The 20,129-nt window shown below is 42.8% G+C and overlaps 2 protein-coding genes across 7 annotated transcripts in view; both read right to left on the reverse strand.

Moving 5' to 3' along the window:
- Nucleotides 1–8,612, reverse strand: part of PHTF1 (putative homeodomain transcription factor 1) — a 52,460-nt gene extending 43,848 nt beyond the window's left edge. For 2 of the 6 annotated variants that reach the window (XM_062191993.1, XM_062191994.1), the window contains exons 1-2: nt 7,881–8,156; nt 7,221–7,277 (exon numbers count right to left, since the gene is read on the reverse strand). In XM_062191993.1, coding sequence (XP_062047977.1) covers nt 7,221–7,277; nt 7,881–7,925 — 102 coding nt within the window. In that variant the 5' untranslated portion in view covers nt 7,926–8,156. Of the gene's footprint in view, nt 1–7,220; nt 7,278–7,880; nt 8,159–8,208; nt 8,279–8,470 lie in introns of those variants that run through there. The other 4 variants (XM_062191990.1, XM_062191991.1, XM_062191995.1 and 1 more) reach the window with 4 other exon arrangements.
- Nucleotides 8,613–10,261: 1,649 nt separating this feature from the next.
- The window catches only part of RSBN1 (round spermatid basic protein 1), a 57,517-nt gene continuing 47,649 nt past the window's right edge, over nt 10,262–20,129 (reverse strand). The window contains exons 5-7 of the mRNA XM_062191996.1: nt 18,091–18,258; nt 15,743–15,851; nt 10,262–14,821 (exon numbers count right to left, since the gene is read on the reverse strand). Of these exons, the coding sequence (XP_062047980.1) occupies nt 14,351–14,821; nt 15,743–15,851; nt 18,091–18,258 (748 nt within the window). The 3' untranslated portion in view covers nt 10,262–14,350. The remainder of the gene's footprint in view (nt 14,822–15,742; nt 15,852–18,090; nt 18,259–20,129) is intronic.

Here is a 20,129-nt window from a genome sequence, read left to right on the forward strand (position 1 = left end):
TCACTTTAACAGGTTTCCTTTTTGGTGCTCGGTTAGTTGTCACCGATCAGGGAGAACATATGATTAATATATCATTTTAAGAGCATAAAGATACTTCCCACTGTACCCTCACTCCCACTCTCCTTTATTTTTTTTTAATTTTAATTTTTTAAAATTTTCACAGTGACATACTTTAAGTTTTTTTGTGTGTGTGCAAATTTTTTTTAAAGATGTATTTATTTATTTTGAAAGTCAGTTACACAGAGAGAGGGGAGGCAGAGAGAGAGAGAGAGAGAGAGGGGTTCTCCATCTGCTGGTTCACTCCCCAACTGGCCGTAACAGCCGGAGCTGCGCCAATCCGAAGCCAGGAGCCAGGAGCTTCCTCTGGGCTTCCCATGCGGGTGCAGGGGCCCAAGGATGTGAGCCATCCTCTACTGCTTTCCCAGGCCATAGCAGAGAGCTGGATTAGAAGTGGAGCAGCTGGGTCTTGAACTGGTGTCCATATGGGATGCTGGCACTTCAGGCCATGGCATTGACCCGCTGTGCCATAGCGCCAGCCCCTAAGTTTTCTTTAAAATCACAAGCTTACCCCTTTACTAAATAAAGAATTGACAAGTAGTAAGTAGAATAACCACTGTTCCTCAAGAGCATCATCAAGGGCTATAAAAAATAATCATATCAAAATGTCCGTTTCTCTCATATACATTTTTGTACTCTGTATATTAGTTACCATAAATCAGGGAAAAACAAGAAATTTGTGTTTTGGTGACTGGCTTATTTCACCAAGCATAATGGCATAATGTCTTCAGTTGCACCCATTTTGTTGCAAAGGCCAGGATTTCATAATTTTTATAGCTGAGTAGTATTCCACTGTGTATTTATACCACAATTTCTTTATCTAGTCATCGGATGAGGGACATTGGGTTGATTCCATACGTAGCTATTTTGAATTGAGCTGCTATAAACATGGAGATATGGTGATTTCATTTCCTTTGGGTAAATTCCCAGGAGCAAAATGGCTGGGTCATATGGGAGATCTATTTTCAGATTTATCCCCTTTTTAAAAATACCACCTTGTGGCGTAGTATGTAAAGCCACTGCCTGTGATGTCAGCATTCCATATGGGAGCTGGTTCAAGTCCTGCCTGCTCTACTTCCAATCCAGCTCCCTGGTAATGCACTGGGAAAGTAGCAAAAGATGGCCCAAGTGTTTGAGCCCCTGTCACCCATGTGGGATACCCGGATGAAGCTCCTGGCTCCGGGCTTCAGCCTAGCCCAATCCTGGCCATTGAGGCCATTTAGGGAGTGAACCAGCGGATGGAAGATCGATCTCTCTGTCTCTCCCTTTGTTTCTGTAACTCTGCCTTTCAAATAAATAAATAAATCATAAAAAATACCAATGTGATGAAATATTAAACGTAGATGAATCCTCCTCACTTAATGCAGTTCAAAGAGAGGACTTCCTTCTCCCATCTGTGGAAATTCTTGGGGAGTACACCCACTCTCTTCAGGACACACAGGGAGCAAGGCGGAGCCTGTGGGCCTTTCTCCCTTATTTCTAAATAAGATGTTTACAGTGCTTTCTTTAATCTCAAATGCCATCCGTTCATCTCCTACCACTGAAGATGAGGAAATAACTGGCTTACTGGTCCCACGTGTGCCTTAGTTTCTTCAGCTGCAGCTTTCCCTGGACAGCCTTTAACAGGCTGAGGAACTTTCTCTTCCTGGTTTTTAATTAATGAGCAATAGATTTTGTCAAATGCACTCCCTGTATTTCTGAGATAGGCTGTTTTGTCCTTTCCTCTACTAATACAGTATGTTACTTTTTTTTTTCAAATGTTAAAGCTATGTTGCTTTCCTGGGGTAACTCCCACTCATTCACAATAAATAATCCATTCTCTATGTTGCTAAATTTAGTTTAATATTAAGGATCTGCACACATAAAATCATGACGAATTTTCTTATGTATTTCTCTGGTTTTGGTATCAGTTATATGGTCTCACAGAATGAGTTGGGAAGTACATTTCCTTCTCTATTTTCTGAAAGAGTTTGTGTGGGACTAGATTTGTTCTTGCCCTAATTAACTTCTACTCACCCTTCAAATCTAATTTTAAGCATCAGCTCCTCAGGAAAAGCTAATCTGACCTCCTGGACTAGGCGCATGCTCTTTTTATAAGTATAAAAGCTTAGGGGCCGGCACTGTGGAGTAGCGGATAAAGCCACCGCCTACAGCGCAGCATCCCATATGGGCGTCGGTTTGAGACCCGGATGCTCCATTTCTTTTTTTTTTTTTTTTTTTTTAATTTTTCACAGGCAGAGTGGACAGTGAGAGAGACAGAGAGAAAGGTCTTCCTTTTGCCGCTGGTTCACCCTCCAATGGCCGCCGCGGTAGCGCGCTGCGGCCGGCGCACCGCGCTGATCCGATGGCAGGAGCCAGGTGCTTATCCTGGTCTCCCATGGGGTGCAGGGTCCAAGCACTTGGGCCATCCTCCACTGCACTCCCTGACCACAGCAGAGAGCTGGCCTGGAAGAGGGGCAACCAGGACAGGATCGGTGCCCCGACCGGGACTAGAACCCGGTGTGCCGGCGCCGCAAGGCGGAGGATTAGCCTAGTGAGCCGCGGCGCCGGCCCGGATGCTCCATTTCTGATCCAGCTTTCTGCTATGGCCTGGAAAAGCAGTGGAGGATGGCCCAAGTCCTTGGGCTCCTGCACCCACATGGGAGACCCAGAAGAAGCTCCTGGCTCCTGGCTTCAGATCGGCCCAACTCCGGCCATTTTGGTCATCTGGTGCGTGAACCAACAGATGGAAGACTGCCCCCCCAAGCTTCTCCTCTCTCTGTGTAACTCTTTCAAGTAAATAAATAAATAAATCTTTAAAAAATAATAAGTATAAAAGCTTGTAAACAATAGCTCTTCCTCTTAACATTTACCACAAAGTAATTTTTATACATTACTAAGATTATCTTATTATTGTTTCTCTTCCACTTTATCAAACTCCATGAAGAAAATGTGAAGTATTTTTTTGCTCATCATTAGATAGACACAGCCACTGCCTGACACATGGTGGGCAGGTTCTCAACATATATTTGTTAAACACGAACACATAATGGCTACTTTCACTAACTTTGCTGGTATTCCCTTCCCTGCTTTACTCTTATTACTACTTTCTTTCTCTATAGTCTCCAACACTAATTTGATTCATTCTAACTCTTCCTAATCAATGTAGACTTTTTTTTTTTTTTTTTTTATTTAAGAGGCAGAGAAGCAGAGACAGAGCTCCTATCTGCTATCTGTATCCCAAATGCCAGCAATAGGCTGGGCCAGACCAGCCTCCCACATGGGTGAAGGGACCCAACTACTGCTGCCTCCCAGGGTGCACATTGGCAGGAAGCTGGAATCAGGAGTGGAGCCATGACCAGAGCCCAGGCACTCTTATATGAGTCATATAACCAAAAGCCAAAGGTCATAACCAAAGCCTCAGCCACTAAGCCAAATGTACATCCCTGGACATTTCTTTGTTACTAGACATTTATAGTACATAAATTCATCACTTATTACTCTGGAAACCCCCCACAGATTTTGTTATAATGCATGTATTTTTATTTCTATCCTTCAAAAATACAGACATGATGTGGCCCTGCCACTCAAAGAGCACCAAAATCTTTTCACTTTCTACATAACAGTATCTAAAGTTCTTAGTAGTCAAGTAATATTCAAATTCATTGATGGCTTATCACTTCATCTACATACAGCTCTTACATGCAATCACATTGGGCTACTTGCTCTTCCCTTAAATCTTACATTCTGTTTCCTAATACTTTTTTTTTTTTTTTTTTTTTTTGACAGGCAGAGTGGATAGTGAGAGAGAGAGACAGACAGAGAGAAAGGTCTTCCTTTTTGCCGTTGGTTCACCCTCCAATGGCCGCTGCGGCCGGCGCATCTCACTGATCCGAAGCCAGGAGCCAGGTGCTTCTCCTGGTCTCCCATGCGGGTGCAGGGCCCAAGGACTTGGGCTATCCTCCACTGCCTTCCCGGGCCATAGCAGAGAGCTGGCCTGGAAGAGGGGCAACCGGGATAGAATCCGGTGCCCAAACCGGGACTAGAACCCGGGGTGCCGGCGCCACAAGGCGAAGGATTAGCCTGTTGAGCCAGGGCGCCGGCCTCCTAATACTTCTTATCTTGTGCTCAGCACCCACATCAACTCCATGTTTGTGAAGAGCTCATATTACTCTTCATGATCCAGGGTAGGATTTTTAAAATGTCTTTTATAATTTTGAATTATACTTTTACGTATGCTATTTACATAATAGTACTATGATGTTAACATTATTGTTTTTCCTTCTTTTTCTCTTTGTTTATATTTTTAAAGTTTTTGTTTAGTTATTTTCATTTTATTTGAAAGAGAGACACAGAGAGACAGGGAGAGAGAGAGATCTTCCATCTCCTTACTGGTTCACCCCCAAATGCACACAACAGCCTGGGAAGGGTCAGGCTGAAGACAGGACCTTAATTGGGGTCTCCCACATGGGTGGCAGGGACCCAAGTACTTGGGCCATCATCCGGTGCCTTCCCAGTGCATTAGCAGGCAGCTGGATCAGAGGCAGCGCCTGGACTCAAACCAGGTGCCTGATACACGATGTGGGTACCCCAAGTGGCAACTTAAGCACTGCACCAAACATGTACCCCTTTCCTTATTTTGTGTTTTCAAAAAATATTTTTATTTTTGTTAATCTATTTTTAGATTGCTTTACACACTTTTTTTGTATCCTTCACTTTGGTCAGTTTTTTTTTTTTTTTAAATGTAACCAAACACATTTAAAGAGATATCCTGGCTTTTCTCCCACCACCATTACACTGTAAAACCACTGAAAGCAAGAACCATATCTATCTTTTAAACAATATTCTTGGATCAAGTACGTGTGTGGCACATTAGCTCAGTAACCTTTTATGGTTCTCTTTCCACTCATTCCAATGCTGATAAATTTGAAAGTTTACACATGCAGGCGTGGTTAGGCAGATTACCCTTATTAAACAATAAGTAAAAATATGCCCAATGGATGGGATCAATTAAATATGACAAGACAGAGTTCCTAGCACAAATCAGGATGTTCTAAAAGATACAAACACGATTCTGTTTTTGGGGCCCATGAACACACACGGGTCAACAAATAACTCTGATACGGTGCACAGCAAGTGTGCACTAAGTGGCATGGAAGTAAGAGCTGAGAAATCTTTAAACTGGCTGTGGGCAGGAGGTAGGTAAGAATTAGGAAATCAAAACCCAAACAAACCACAGCACCTTCTTTAGGATCACAGGATAAGGGGAGGGCACTGAGCACGGCAGTGAAGCTGCCCTTTGGGACACCTGCAGCCACCATCACAGTGCCAGCCACAGCCTTGGCCATTCCACTCGCAGTCCAGCTTCCTGCTCGTGCATCCTGGGGGAAGCAGACGGTGCCTTAAGTGCTTGAGGCCCTGCCAGCCAAGTGGGAGACCCAGATGGCGTTCTGAGCTCCTGGCTTCAGCCTGGCACAGCCCTGGCACTTAAGGAGCAAACCAGCAGATGGAGGATCCCTGTCTGGCTGTCTCCCTCTGTCACTCTGCCTTTCAAGAGGGCAAAAGTAAGTGTTTTTTGTTTTGTTTTGTTTTCAAAAAAAAGATCACAAGGCTAGAGATCATCAAGGAAGATTTAACTCTGAATTCTATGCTCTTTCCATTATACCACACTCACTATCAATACTGTTTAATAGCTCACAAGAGAATAACAGGCCAGGATTTAGAGAGCTGCAAAATAACAGCTGGAGATTTATGCATCCTGTCCTATTCCCATTAATATAAATAATCAAGGATTGTACAATACTGGGAAAAGTCAGCAAAGTACCAGGTAGTTCAAACGACTTTCTGGTTGGTTGGCCTATAAAAACAATGCACCCTAAGTGTTGGTTAAATTCATTAACAAAGATTCAAATGTCCCATTCTAACTAGTGTGACTTACAGATAAATAGAATAAAATAGTAAGATGTACTAACCCATATGTTTTTAAATTGTTACTAGATGGCCCACAACAAATCTTTAAGAAAGGAAGTCCAGGGACCAGTGTTGTGGCATAGCAGGCAAAGCTGCTGCCTGCAATGCCAGCATCTCATATGGGCACTGGTTCAAGTCCCTGCTCCCTGCTAATGGACTGGGAAAAGCAGTGAAAGATGGTTCAAGTGTTTGGGCCCTGCCACCCACGAGGGAGACCCAAATGAAGCTCCTGGCTCCTGACATCTACATGGCCAAGCCCTGGCTATTGCAGTCAACTAACGAATGAACCAGCAGATGGAAGATTCTCATTCATTCTCTCCCTCCCTCTCTCTCTACCTCTCCACCCCACCCCCAACACTTTCCAAGGAAATAGGACCCTGCAGATTTAAGTGTTAAGTCAGTATACTGAGATAGCATTCTTTTAAGAACCAGTGACTGTTCTTTAGGCTTTCCCACATCTCTCAGGGCTACCAATGACACCTGCTACCAAGTAACCATTCTGTGGCTAATTTGCACCAGCACCCTCATACATCTCTAACCCAGAGTCCTGACTCTGGAGTATTAGGTTACTTAAACCTCCCCTCTCCTATTATAAATTAATAAGCTGCCATTCTCAATTACACATCAGTCTTTGGTTGCTTGGTTAACAGTTAAGAACCTGAGAATCTGCTTGGTTCTAAGGGCAGTGTAAAAAAAAGTTTAAGAGCCTGCAAACCTTACATTAAGATCATACCCTAAACACATGATTTAAAAACTGCAGGCTCACAGGATGGAGTTAGGCCAAGAATGGATTCTATTTGAGCTGCACGGTGATAAGGAACAGGAGGGGAGGGAAGGGAAGAAAAAGACAATCAACACCTCTTAGAGTCTGGATATTTCACATTTATTTCCAGTTTCTCTTGAAAATTCTGAACCTCTGCCAATAGCCGGCCCAATACTTGCTATATGGTAAAAACTGACCAGAGCTAAGTTTAACCACTGCCCCATCTACACAGGACCCTCGCTCTCTACTTCATAGGCCCACCCCTTCCATTTCCCAATGCTGTGGCCAGATGTCATTTACCATTATGCTTGTACTATTGTTATCCTTATAAACCCCAAAAACTAAACAATGCCATACTTGGTGGAAAAAGTACAATTAAAAAAAAAAAAGTATAACCCACTCTTCATATTAACACAGCAAAACAAAACTAGAATCAGAGAAATCAATTTACCTTAATCTGAGTCTGTTCGATTGACTTTTCCCATATCTGCTGATCATATGCTCCAATCTGAAACAGGGAGCAGGCTATTTAAACAATGCAGAAGAAATCCTTATACTTCAGTCAAGCCTCACAAAAGTCACGAGCCTATTAAGTACGCAGATGATGACTGGAAAATGTTGGTGCTGCTCCGATTTAAAATAAATTAAACCCTTGTAAGGGCTGTTTCCTTCAAAACTCTACAACAGCTAGATCCAAAGGTAAGCTAAAAGGTATCACTCAAAGTATTTCAAGTTCATATCAACGTAAAAGAGGTTTCCACTTCTCAGGAAAACCAGAGCACCCGGGAATGAGTGAACAGCCCCAGGCTGAGCGGCGCAGACCAGCGATTCGCGTCTTTGAAGGAAAAAGTTTGATCAGAAGCAAACGTCCGTGGCTGGTGGATGCAAGCTGGACAGGGGGTCCCCGAAAATCTTACTGTGGGCCCCCAAACCGGCGTCAGAAGCCATAGTGACCCGGCACATCCCTTTTTCCATTGATGCTGAGACATCACATATGAGTCCTGGCGTTGGCAAACTCCTAACACGATACTCACTGGCGGAGCTCTTTTTTTTTTTTTTTTTTGCAAGAAATACGCTTTACAAATAAACAATATATATATACCGATATTACCTTCTTTTGGTACCACGATATAGCATCTCTCTCATTTGAGGCCATCTGTGTCTCCAGCCAGAAAATGGGATTTCACTGAAAACGAAGGAAAACCAGCGGGTGAGGCCAGTCGCTGATGGCTACTCTCCCGACTCCTCGCAGCCTCTCCATGAGCTGCTGACTATCTCTTTCTCCGGCTGTTTGCCAGCGACAAAAAAAAAAAATACTGGCGCAGTGGCGACCGAGGAAGCCTCTGCAATGGTCGGAGCGAGGGTGTTCAGGAGGCGGGCGAGGGGGCGGGCAGGGGCAGGCCTCGCCGCCCCTCCGCGGCCCGGCGGCCGGCTCTCACCTGGCGCCCGCCGCCCCGCAGGCCGGCGGCCCGGAGCGTCCTCCTCAGCGGCCCCCGCCCGGCCGTGAGGCCCGCGGCGAGGCTGCCGGCCCTGCAGGCCGCATCTTCCCCCGGAGGCGGCGACGCCGGCGGCGCCGTTACCATGGAGACCGCGGCGGCCGCCCGGGGCTCGCAGGCAGTCCGCCGCCCAGCGCCCGGAGGGGGGCGGCCTGCCGCCTCCGACACGGCGCCACGGGCCGCCGGAAGACAAGCACTCAATGACCTGGGGGACGAAGGGGCTCAAAAGTGAAGGGCAGCGTCGCTAGGCCGCCAGTCGCTACGGCAACGGCAGAAGGCTTTGGGCCCGGCGGGAACACACAGGTGCAGGGCCCCGGGGCCCCGCGGTAGGCGGGGCGGCGGCGCTCGGGCTCCGGGGCCGGCCCGGCCGTGACTCAGCCGGCGCAGAGCTGGCGGCCCGCTGCGCCGCCACACGCGGCTTCCGCTTTCCGGCTCTCGCAGCCCGGCTGGCTCCGCCCCCGGCCCGGCCCGGGCACTGGAGAGCCCTGCGCCTGGGGGCCGCGAGCAGGGGCCCCGCCACTGTTGGGGCGCGGCCTCCCAGTCGCCTCCTCAGACACGGCCTCGCCACCGTGGACCCGTGGGCGGCCGGGCCTGCTAGCCTAACAGTACGGGTCCGGGAAAGCCTGGCCCGGCACGAGCGCGGATTAGGTCCTCGGCGGTGGCTGAAGGGAGGGATGTTGGAGCTCACGACGCCCGGGCCCAGAGGTGTGGCAGGGGCCGCAGGCGGCGGTGCTGCAGGGCGAGGGGAGAGGACGACCGCAGCGGAGGCCCGTGGGCGCACACTGCTCACCTTAGGGTAAAGGGAGGTGGCGCGGCAGCGGCGTCCAGGTTGAGCTCAAGCAAGCCCCCCGCCCAGGAAGCACAATTATCATGGCCAAAACATTTTTTAAAAAGGAATTCAAGGCCGGCGCCGCGGCTCACTAGGCTAATCCTCCGCCTTGCGGCGCCGGCACACCGGGTTCTAGTCCCGGTCGGGGCGCCGGATCCTGTCCCGGTTGCCCCTCTTCCAGGCTAGCTCTCTGCTGTGGCCCGGGAGTGCAGTGGAGGATGGCCCAAGTCCTTGTGCCCTGCACCCCATGGGAGACCAGGAGAAGCACCTGGCTCCTGCCTTCGGATCAGCGCGGTGCACCGGCCACGGCGGCCATTGTGGGGTGAACCAACTGCGAAGGAAGACCTTTCTCTCTGTCTCTCTGTCCACTCTGTCGCACGCACTGGCGGCGGTTTCCTGCTGCATTTTTTGCTCCTTGACAACTTTCTCCCTTCCTTTCAGCTAAACATTACAGTTCTGCCGGGTTTCCCGAAAGGTAGGCGCTTTGAACCTACACCGGCATTCAGATTCCGATGTGGGCTTCATTTATTCAACAACACGCTTGTTTCCTTGCCCGTGTTCCATCAGGGAAGGAATTACCTTGCTAACCGCTGTGAGTACAGCAGATCCTCTCAGAGAAAGTGCCTGAACCAAGGCATTTATTCAATAAATGTTAGTGCTCTTCCTCTCCAGAACCAAGGGCAATCTGTGATTAGCACAGGTGCCTCAGTTAAGAGAAGGGCATCTCAACAAAAACAGGAGGAAAAAAAATCCATCTTGTTGTGTCATACATCACTGAGTTCCAAGAGGTCTGTACACCATTTGCAGTAATACTCCGTTCAAGAGTATCTACATCACCAGAATAAAAATTAGTCCTCTCCTAAGCAGATATAAACCACTTTAAGTAACAAGAGGTGTAACTGCCACAAATGTCAAGTGTAATTCTTCTGAAAAATTAGTTGCATCTCAATATGGATGGAATTTTTCCCAAGCATCAATGACCTCTTTTATAGGAAAGATTTTCTAAAATAATAATCTAAATAATAGGGGATGGAGAGGAATTAGTTCTCTTAAACAACAGATTCCAGGTGTCCAGAATTCACATATGCTATTCATTTTTGTGATAAAACATCAGTAAAGGACAAATCAGACTTTGTTTATTAAAAAAATACTTTACAGGAAAAAAAAAAAAACCTCTATGCATTCCATTGTCCTATTTTACAAAGAAATAGCTTAACAATTTAACACACTTAGACAGCTACAAAAAAGCACTGTGTTAAAAGGATTATTATCCACACAAATTTAGATTTAAGACTATTCATTAAAAACCTTTTTAAAACACTCGTTAATGTCAATAAACAAACTAAGGCCACACAACGCAAATAGTCCGCCAGGCAAATTATACATTTCATCTATATGCAAAGACCTCTTAGATAAATTAAAGCCACAGGAAAAAAAAGTCTTAGCTGCCAATCAAAATGGAGTTTAGTCACAGAAAACACTATTACATGAAAATTTACAACATGTGATAGTAGTACATAAGTATTCCTTTAGAGAGAATTGAAAAGTGCTATATTTAGAGAGACAGTGGTCTCAACTACATGCACAAGTGGATCCTAAAAAATGTATAAAGAAAATGGAAGGCCATAATATTTATGGAGAGATACTTGCTTTTAAAGCAACAAACTTTCAAGATGAGGACAGGTCCCTTATGTGCTACAGGAAACATGAGTACTGCGCATCTCCTCTGCTTGCATGACCAATACAGCTACAACTTGTTTTAAAAACACTGAAACTTAGCCCAAATGTGAACCTCTGGCATGTGCTACTGGAAGTTTCCTTTCTTAAAACCTGTAGCAATGATCTAACAGATTTACTAAGATAAATTCAATTATCCTAAAGGTATAAATGAAAATAAAATTTTAACGGCAAATACAGATGAAAATATAATGGGCTAATATTAACGATCAAGAATATATTCACTAAGGATGTTCATGGATTTGAGTCTTGTTCCTATATTAGCTTTCATTATAAATAATATTTATATAGGGAAAGGCAATAAGCAAAAGTTTCTTCAGTCTTTAAACGTAACCTTTATGACCATTAAGACTGATGCAAGACATCTTTTCCTAAAGTTTAGTACAGAATTTTATTTAATTAAGCTCCTTTTTCCCCCTACAAGAGCTTGCAATATTAGTCAACTGATATTCCAACTGTCTCTAAGGGGAAAAGGCACTTGCCAAAAATCTTTAATTAAAATAATAAAGTACCAGTTTAAACAAATTTTAAGTACTTAAGAAGCAAATTCAAAATACAATTAAGCCTAGGAATTCAGTTTTAAAGAGTTAAAACTTTGGAGGGGGAACTAGGTTTTCATTATTGCTTTATGAATTTGGGATCCTTCTTTGAATCATAATCCTACTCCTAGCATATCTTGGTAATTATAGAATGACTTCCAGGGCAAGGGGAAGACATTTACCCTTTTTAATGGATACCATAAAATCATTCTATTTATTAAGTTAGGAATATTCATTTATTAGGTCCTTTCCATAAGCACATTTAAAAAATATCCCTCTGCTCCACAAAATACTAAAACTTATAGCCACATTTTGCAAGTAATCTCAAGAGTTGGCACAACAGATAATATACCAAAAAGGAAGATCAGCTTAAGTTTCAGTTACAACTTCACTGCCATCACTACTTTACAACTTAGAAGACGCCAGATTGTTCCATGCCTCACTCTACCAAACCAAGTAATTTAATGATTTAGAAAAATTGCAGTCATTTGTATCACTAAGCTAGGATACAGTTTTGAAAGCAGTAAGAAACTCAAAACTTCTGCTTTTATATTCATCAGTCTTTAAAGCATGCTATTAAAATCTATTACTCACTCACATAGGACATTCAGAGTTTCCGGATACATTACTAGCTAAATGTTTCTCTCCTTTCTATTGCAATTCTAACATACAATGAATTTATTAGTACATGATTTTAAACATTTTTAATATTCCTTTAATGTGTTTATATTGGAGGTGAGGGTAAATGTTTTATTAAAAGGAAAACAGGGCTTTGCTTTTGATTGAAGGTCTTTGCAGATCCGCTGGTTCCTGAGTGATTGTACACAGTGCTGGCTGTCAGGAGACAGTCTCCTTGTTATTAGTAGTGACCAGCTTAGATGACGGATGGCATCTGCTGGATGGCGAGTGGGAGACAGGGACGCTGGATCTTGGAAGACAGGTAACAGAAAAATAACACCTTCTGCTTTAACAACCTTGCTCTTCATGATTACTTAAAAAGCAAATGTTGCCTGAGAAGAATTTTACTTTGCACAGCCTGGTAAAGCTCTATGAAATTCTTCTGGACAGAAAAATGAAAACAAGAAGTAACCCAAACCCATACACTTTGTGATTAACCTCCTTCCCCATAAAACAACAAAAAACACCCTCAAAGGCAGATCCCTTAAAAACTAGTCTTGATAAACTAGAATTTACCCTAGAATTTATACCCAAGATTTAAAAACACCCCTGCAATAATCACATTATCTTTCATACCATTCTAATTACCTTATTTACAAAGATAACTAAAAGCAACATCACTTCCAATTCATAAATGGTTTACATTGAAATGTTTCCCTATTTGTCTTCACCCTTTGTAACAGAGAATACATACATATACATATATATAAGGAATAATACAGATTCTAACTAATCACTGCAGTATTTGCTGATGGTTACTTTTCTATCGATTTACACAGTGACCTCTATACTTTGCTAATATGCATTTAACTACACAACAATATTGCACAAAGTAATATTTATATAAGATTTAAACTATTTCAGAATATTTTAGAGAAAATTCATATTTGATATTTCAAAAGATGCAGCTGTGTTTTCATGGTGACAGACATAATAAAGCAGCATCTTTTTTTTTTTTTTGCCTATGTTAATGTAAGTATTTCAAATCTCACCATCCAAAAAAAAAAATCTTCAAATTGCACTGTAACCAGGTAGATACAAGAATCTGGTCTTAGGTGTGGGGAGTACTCTTCCTTTAATAAACAAAAGGCCTATTTATTATTAACTAAGAGAAAGTGTAATGTGTATCACATTAACATTCTAAAATAATAGAAAGTTAAGACCACACTAGCTATATGAATTGTGCCTGTTTAAAAAATAAAAAAATTTAATACTCAGGCACTAAACATTAGGCTACCTGAAACTCTACTGATGAAGTCTAGTGCCACATTCTTTATTAGAAAATAGCAACACTGTAATAGTAAATAAATCTAGGTATTCACCAGTTAAAACTGTGAACTGAAGTGTCTCAATAGTAGATACTTCTCATGAAGAGGTTGATGCCAAGTAACCAGAATAGTTTTTTCTAAGTTTGATGCTTAAGTTTGGCAGCCTCATCAGAAAGACTGATATCATTTCTCTACGTCTGATGCTTGTAATCAGTTTAGGAAGCAAAAGTATCCTCACAAAATGTGAGGATGCTAGGAAGCAGAACAATAGTGTCGTGTCAACATTATCTCTTTTACCCAAAATAATCTTCCACAGTTACCAATATTCTAGAAGAGATCAATGAACCATGGGTAATGAATGACCAAGGACTATTCATCTTTAGATTTTTTTAATTGATATATCCACTGGGCTTTAAGTAACAGTTAAAAAAAAAAGACAGTTTGGATAAGAAAGTGCTGTGCTTTCTCTTTTGTTAAGAAACCAGAGAGCCACTGAATTTTCCTTAGAAACTACTTGTTCTTTGTGGTTAGAACTAGATAACTTACTTGCCCATGTACCAGATGCAGGATCTCTTTCCTGCAACCTATGCCATTTTTACTGTGGAAACTGATTCCTGTGCCGTAAAGACACAAGTACTAAAGCATAAATCTGTTCTTCTATCATAAAAATAGCAAATATGGCAAGAGACAAGGCAAGATAAAATTAAGGGGAAGTGAATAATTTACCAAGTAAGAATCTGTTATTCCAGAGAATTCTTATTTTGATTTGAAGAGATTGAATTGTTACCTCACACCTTAAAACAGAAAGTAGCAGCAGACCCACTATTACATACTGTACTAACGGGATAAGATACAACTCTTAACTTTGCATAATCTGTGTAAAAAAGATATGCTTGACATTTGTGGAATGTCATTTCTCTTTATAGAATTATAGGCAAGATTTCTCCAATAAAACTTAACTTAAGCCAGTTATAAAACTATAACTTCACATCAAAATTTAAAAAAGTTAAAAAATGTGTTTGAATATGTACATATCACACAGGAGTGCTTGAATGTTCCTGCAGATTGTGTTGCTGCTCAGAGTCCAGTCTACTTTCCACCTTTAGAACAGGAGTAGGCTGAGTCTTCTGCTCTTGCTGGAGACTGAGTTCTGCTGAAGGTGGGAAGGACGATGAAGCAGTTGTCAAAAGCTGCATCTCTCGGCATGTTTCTTCAGATTCAGTTTTTATCCTCACACATGGGGAGTCGACCTCTAATTCCCGCTTTCCAGGTAAACTACAGTCCTTGGAATTGCTTTCTGTGTTTTGAGTGGCTTCCACAACAGGGTGGTACTGTTTAAGCCTTATATGCCAGGCTAAGCTGCACACTGCTGACACTGTTTTGAACTGATGAATGACATTTCTAGGGATGAAGTAGATATCATTGTCACACAGCTGAATTCTAGCATAGCGAATGCCTTCCCGCCTCATTTGGTTTAGTTTCGCTTCATCCACCCACTGTACACACTGAAGAAAGGAAAAAAGTTACATGAGACTTTAATAAACATAATAATTTAGGAAAATAATGTATAATTATTAGCACAGGAAAAGTAGAGAAAGTTATGCAATACTAAATGATATAGAACTTGCTAAAATATCTTGTAATGCTTACAAAATATTTCTCTACCTTTCTATTAACAAAGTACAACTTAAAGTTAGATGGCCAAGGGAATCAAGTATTTCAAAGTACAGTTAAGTATCAATATTCATTGCCACACATAGGGGCAACATTTTATCTTCAATGTCTTTTTTTTTTTTTTAAGATTTATTTATTTATTTGAAAGTCAGAGTTACACAGAGAGGCAGAGAGAGAGAGAGAGAGACTCCCCAATTGGCCGCAATGGCTGTAGCTGTGTTGATCCGAAGCCAGCAGCCAGGAGCTTCTTCCGGGTCTCCTACACGGGTGCAGGGGCCCAAAGACTTGGGCCATCTTCTACTGCTTTCCCAGGCCATAGCAGAGAGCTGGATTGGAAGTGGAGCAGCCGGGTCTCGACCGGCCCCCATATGGGATGCCGGCACTTCAGGCCAGGGCGTTAACCTGCTGCGCCACAGCACCGGCCCCTCTTTAATGTCTTTCAGTTAATAGCACATTGTGCAATGGGATTATTAACTAGTGAAACTGCTCATGGCAAGAAGTGAACAGCCTGGGCTTTCTGGATTGTCCCAAAACCACCTGACTTGAAGACTGCAGGGAACTCAAGCATCCTTGAGAAGCTCATTTAAGAATTTTCCATACACCTCTCTTTCCCTTCCTGCAGCCTTTAATAAAAATAAAATTTAATTCACCCAATGCATCCAACTGTAAGATAAAAGGCAAAATAAAATACGTACAGATACTTATTTCCAGTATCTCCCACTCAAAGAGTAGTAAAAAAAGCCAAGAGTTACCTGGGAAACGGGAGGTTCATGAAGGTCTAACTGAAGTCTCTGTACAACATCAGTAAAATCCTCAGCATGAAAACAAATCACATCTTTGGTTATACGAGGCTGGTCACTCCTAATAGTAACAAAATTAAGTTTTAGCAACAAGCATCTCAAAATGGAAAATCATTAAATATTTTAGTTTTCTTGTTCCTGCAAATGCTACTACTAACAAAGAAAAAGACACATATCTTCGAAGGACTAAGTATACATTTGCTTCTTTAATCAATTTTTACAAAAATAAAAACCAATAAAACAAACAAAAATCCTATAAAATTCAGATTTGTTGCATAATTTAAACAACAGTGGCTAAAAATAATAGTTTCTTTTAAATTAATTGCATTTGCAGTTCTCTAATTAGTTTGCAATTCTATGTACTCAACTTTATTTTATTTTATTTATTTATTTTTTTTTTGACAGGCAGAGTGGACAGTGAGAGAGAGAGAGAGAAAGGTCTTCCTTTTTGCCGTTGGTTCACCCTCCAGCGGCCGGCACGCTGCGGCCAGCGCACCGCGCTGATCCGATGGCAGGAGCCAGGGGTTTATCCTGGTCTCCCATGGGGTGCAGGGCCCAAGGACTTGGGCCATCCTCCACTGCCTTCCCGGACCACAGCAGAGAGCTGGCCTGGAAGAGGGGCAACCGGGACAGAATCCGGCGCCCCAACCGGGACTAGAACCCGGTGTGCCGGCGCCGCAAGGCGGAGGATTAGCCTAGTGACCCGCGGCGCCGGCTATTTTATTTTATTTTTGACAGGCAGAGTGGACAGTGAGAGAGAGAGAGACAGAGAGAAAGGTCTTCCTTTACCATTGGTTCACCCTCCAATGGCCGCTGCGGCCGGCACACCACGATGATCTGAAGCCAGGAGCCAGGTGCTTCTCCTGGTCTCCAATGCAGGTGCAGGGCCCAAGGACTTGGGCTATCCTCCACTGCACTCCCGGGCCACAGCAGAGAGCTGGCCTAGAAGAGGGGCAACCGGGACAGAATCCGGTGCCACGACTGGGAATAGAACCCGGTGTGCCAGCGCCGCAGGCGGAGGATTAGCCTATTGAGCCGCGGCGCCGGCCGTCCTCAACTTTATTAAAATAGGGCTGCAAGTAAATATAAAATAGTGCACCCACCATGGAAAACAGTCTGGTGGTTCGTCAGAAAATTAAAAATAGGGTAGTGGGCACTGGGCTTACTGGTTAAGAAGCCAGGCCAGATGCCTGCATTCCATAGAGTGCCTGGGTTCACATCCCAGCTCCACCCCTGATTCCAGCTTCCTGTAAAGGTGTACCCTGGGAGGCACCAGGTGATTGTTCAAATAGATGGGTCCCAGCCAAACACATGGGAGACTTGAACTGAGTTCCTGGCTCCCAGTTTTGCACCAGCATAGTGCCAACTGTTGGGGGAAACTGGAATGTGAACCAGAGGATTGGAGCTCTCTCTCTGCCAAATAAATAAACACTAACTTTTTCAAAACATATTGGATTACTACATGATCCAGCAACTCCACTGAGTATAATATACTCCCAAGAACTAGATGAAAAATGGTACATGAAGAGATATTTGACACCAATGTTTATTGCCAAATAGTCAAAAACTGAAAGCAACTAAAGTACCTATTAATAAATAAATGGATTTCAAAAATGTGGTCCATATCTGGGACTTGCTATGATATGAACCATGTGGATATTATGCCAATAGAAATTAGCTAATTATAAAAAGACAAATACTGCGTGATACCACTTATATGAAAGAGGTAAAGTAGTCAAGTTCAAAGAAACAGTAGAATGACAGTTTCCAGAGCCTGGGGGTGAAGAGGAAAGGAAAAGTTGTTTAATTAGTAAGTACAGAGTTCCAGTTTTATAAAATGAAAAAGTTCTGGAAATCTGTTTCACAACAATATAATTATATTAACACTCCAGTATATACCTTTTTAAAAGATATTTATTTATTTGAAAGGTACAGTGACAGAGAAAATTGAGTGGGGAGACAGAGACAGACCAGGAGCTGCATCTGGGTCTCCCCCATGGGTGGCAGGGGCCCAGGTATTTGGGGCATCACCTGCTGCCTACCAGGTGCATTAGCAGGAAGGCGAATCAGAAGCACAAAGAAACTGGGGCACTTCAATACTGGACGCAGGCAACCCAAGCCACAGCTTAACCTGCTGTGCCACAACACCCACCCCCAGAATGTATGCTTTTAAATGTTTAAAATAGCAAACTTAATACCTATCTTACCAACGTTTAAAAACTGTTCTCAACCTTTTACGTGGAATCCATGTTTTCTTAGACACTGTTAACCAACCTTGCAGCTGAGTTCCATTAACTTACCATTCACCAAACTGTACAGCTTTCAAAACCCCAACAGCAGCCGTACTCTGCCAGTCAAACCCCTGACCTACATGATCAGCATGAGCTCTTGTCCTGTCTTCAAAGAGGACTTCACGGGGTTCACTGGTCCGAGGTAGGTACTGGAGATTTTTTATTTCATTCATTGATCTAGAGTTGATTTGGTTGTAAGCAAAGAGAAAGCAAGGGAGATAGAAACAAAGAAATATTAATAGCAGTAAAGTGAAAATTTTTGCTAAATACCAGATTTAATTAAGGTGAGGTCTGAGAACCCACGGTTCAGTGATTTTGCCAGCATTTAGAACACTACTGTAATGTTCAATGATACTCCCCTCTCCATGTAGGTCATAATAAAGTAGAAGCTATAAGCTTGCGTTAGGCTCAAATGTAGTATATGGACATACAAACTTTAGGTATTCCACAACAAAAGACACAATTGGAGTCTAAGGCTTATGCTTCTTTACTCTTACTTATCCTTATTTTTTTTCTAAATATTCTACTAGACCTTTTCTTTAAAATTTTATTTATTTATTTGAAAGGTAGCTAGAAAGAGGGAGAGACAGAGAGAGAAAGCTTCCATCCACTAGTTCACTCCCTAAATGCTCCCAATAGTCAGGTCTGGGCCAGCACAAGGCTAGGAGCCAGATCTCCATCTGAGTCTCATATTCATGACAGGAATCCAAGTACTTGGGCCACCATCCATTTCTCATAAATAATATTAGATGCCAGAGGACAATGAAGCAAGATGAAAAACCTTAAGTGCAAGTCCTGGCTGTTTTGCTTCCAAACCAGGTCCTTGCTTATATGCTTCAAAAAGCAATAGAAGGCAGCCCAACTGCTTGGGCCCTTGGCACCCACATGGGAGACCCAGATGGAATTCCAGGCTCCTGGCTTCAGCCTGGCCCACCCCAAGCTGTTGTGGCCATTTAAAGGGTGAGCCAGTAGATGGAAGATCTCAATATTTTCTTTCTCTCTCTCAAATATATATATATATATATATATATATATATATATATATATATATATATATATATATAATATGATCTGTCTCTCTACCTTCAAGTAAATAAAATAAACCTTAAACAAAAACAAATAAAAAAGAGGGAGCAGCATTATGGTGTAGTTGGTTAAGTCACCACCTGTGACAAAGGTTCATGCCCCAGAGATAGCAAATAGAATAATGGTCACAAGAGGCAGGGGGAGAAAAGATAGAGGTTAGGTAATAGGTATCAAAATACAATTACAGGGCTGGCGCTGTGGCTTGCAAGTAAAGCCACGGCCTATAGTGCAGGCATCCCATATGGGCACCGGTTTGAGTCCCGACTGCTCAACTTCCAATCCAGCTATCTGGTATGGCCTGGAAAAGCAGTACAAGATGGCCCAAGTCCTTGGGCCCCTGCACCCGCGTGGGTGATCTGGAAGAAACTCCTGGATCCTGGCTTTGGATAGGCCCAGCTCCAGCCATTGCAGCCATTTGCAGAGTGAACCAGCAGATGGAAGATTTCTCTCTCCTGCCTCTGCCTCTCTGTAATTCTCTGCCTTTCAAATAAATAAATAAATGCTTTTAAGAAAAATAGTTACACAGAAAAAGTAACTACTCGTGTTCTATAGCACATTAGGATAAGACTACAGTTTGCAACAATTTATTACATATTTCAAATAACTAAAAGAGAGGAATTCAAAGGCTCTCAACACAATAAGGTGATAAATGTTTGATGAGATAGACATGCTAATTATCATGATTTGATCAGTACACATTATTAAAAAACTTATGTACTAGGACAGATGGTACAATAAAAATTCTGGAAAGACTTGAGGTAACTATCAACACCACAAAAAAATAAAAAAAGGTTATACAAGAAAGCCATACTGAAATAGAAACTCAGAGTGGTTCTGGAAGTAACACATTGTAAATAAGAAAGAGGGGGCCCGGTGCTGTGGCGCAGCAGTTAACGCCCTGGCCTGAAGTCCCGGCACCCCATATGCAAGCCAGTTCAGCTCTCTGCTGTGGCCTGAGAAAG

This window comes from Lepus europaeus, chromosome 5 (genome assembly GCF_033115175.1).
Source record: "Lepus europaeus isolate LE1 chromosome 5, mLepTim1.pri, whole genome shotgun sequence".
Lineage (NCBI taxonomy): Eukaryota > Metazoa > Chordata > Mammalia > Lagomorpha > Leporidae > Lepus > Lepus europaeus.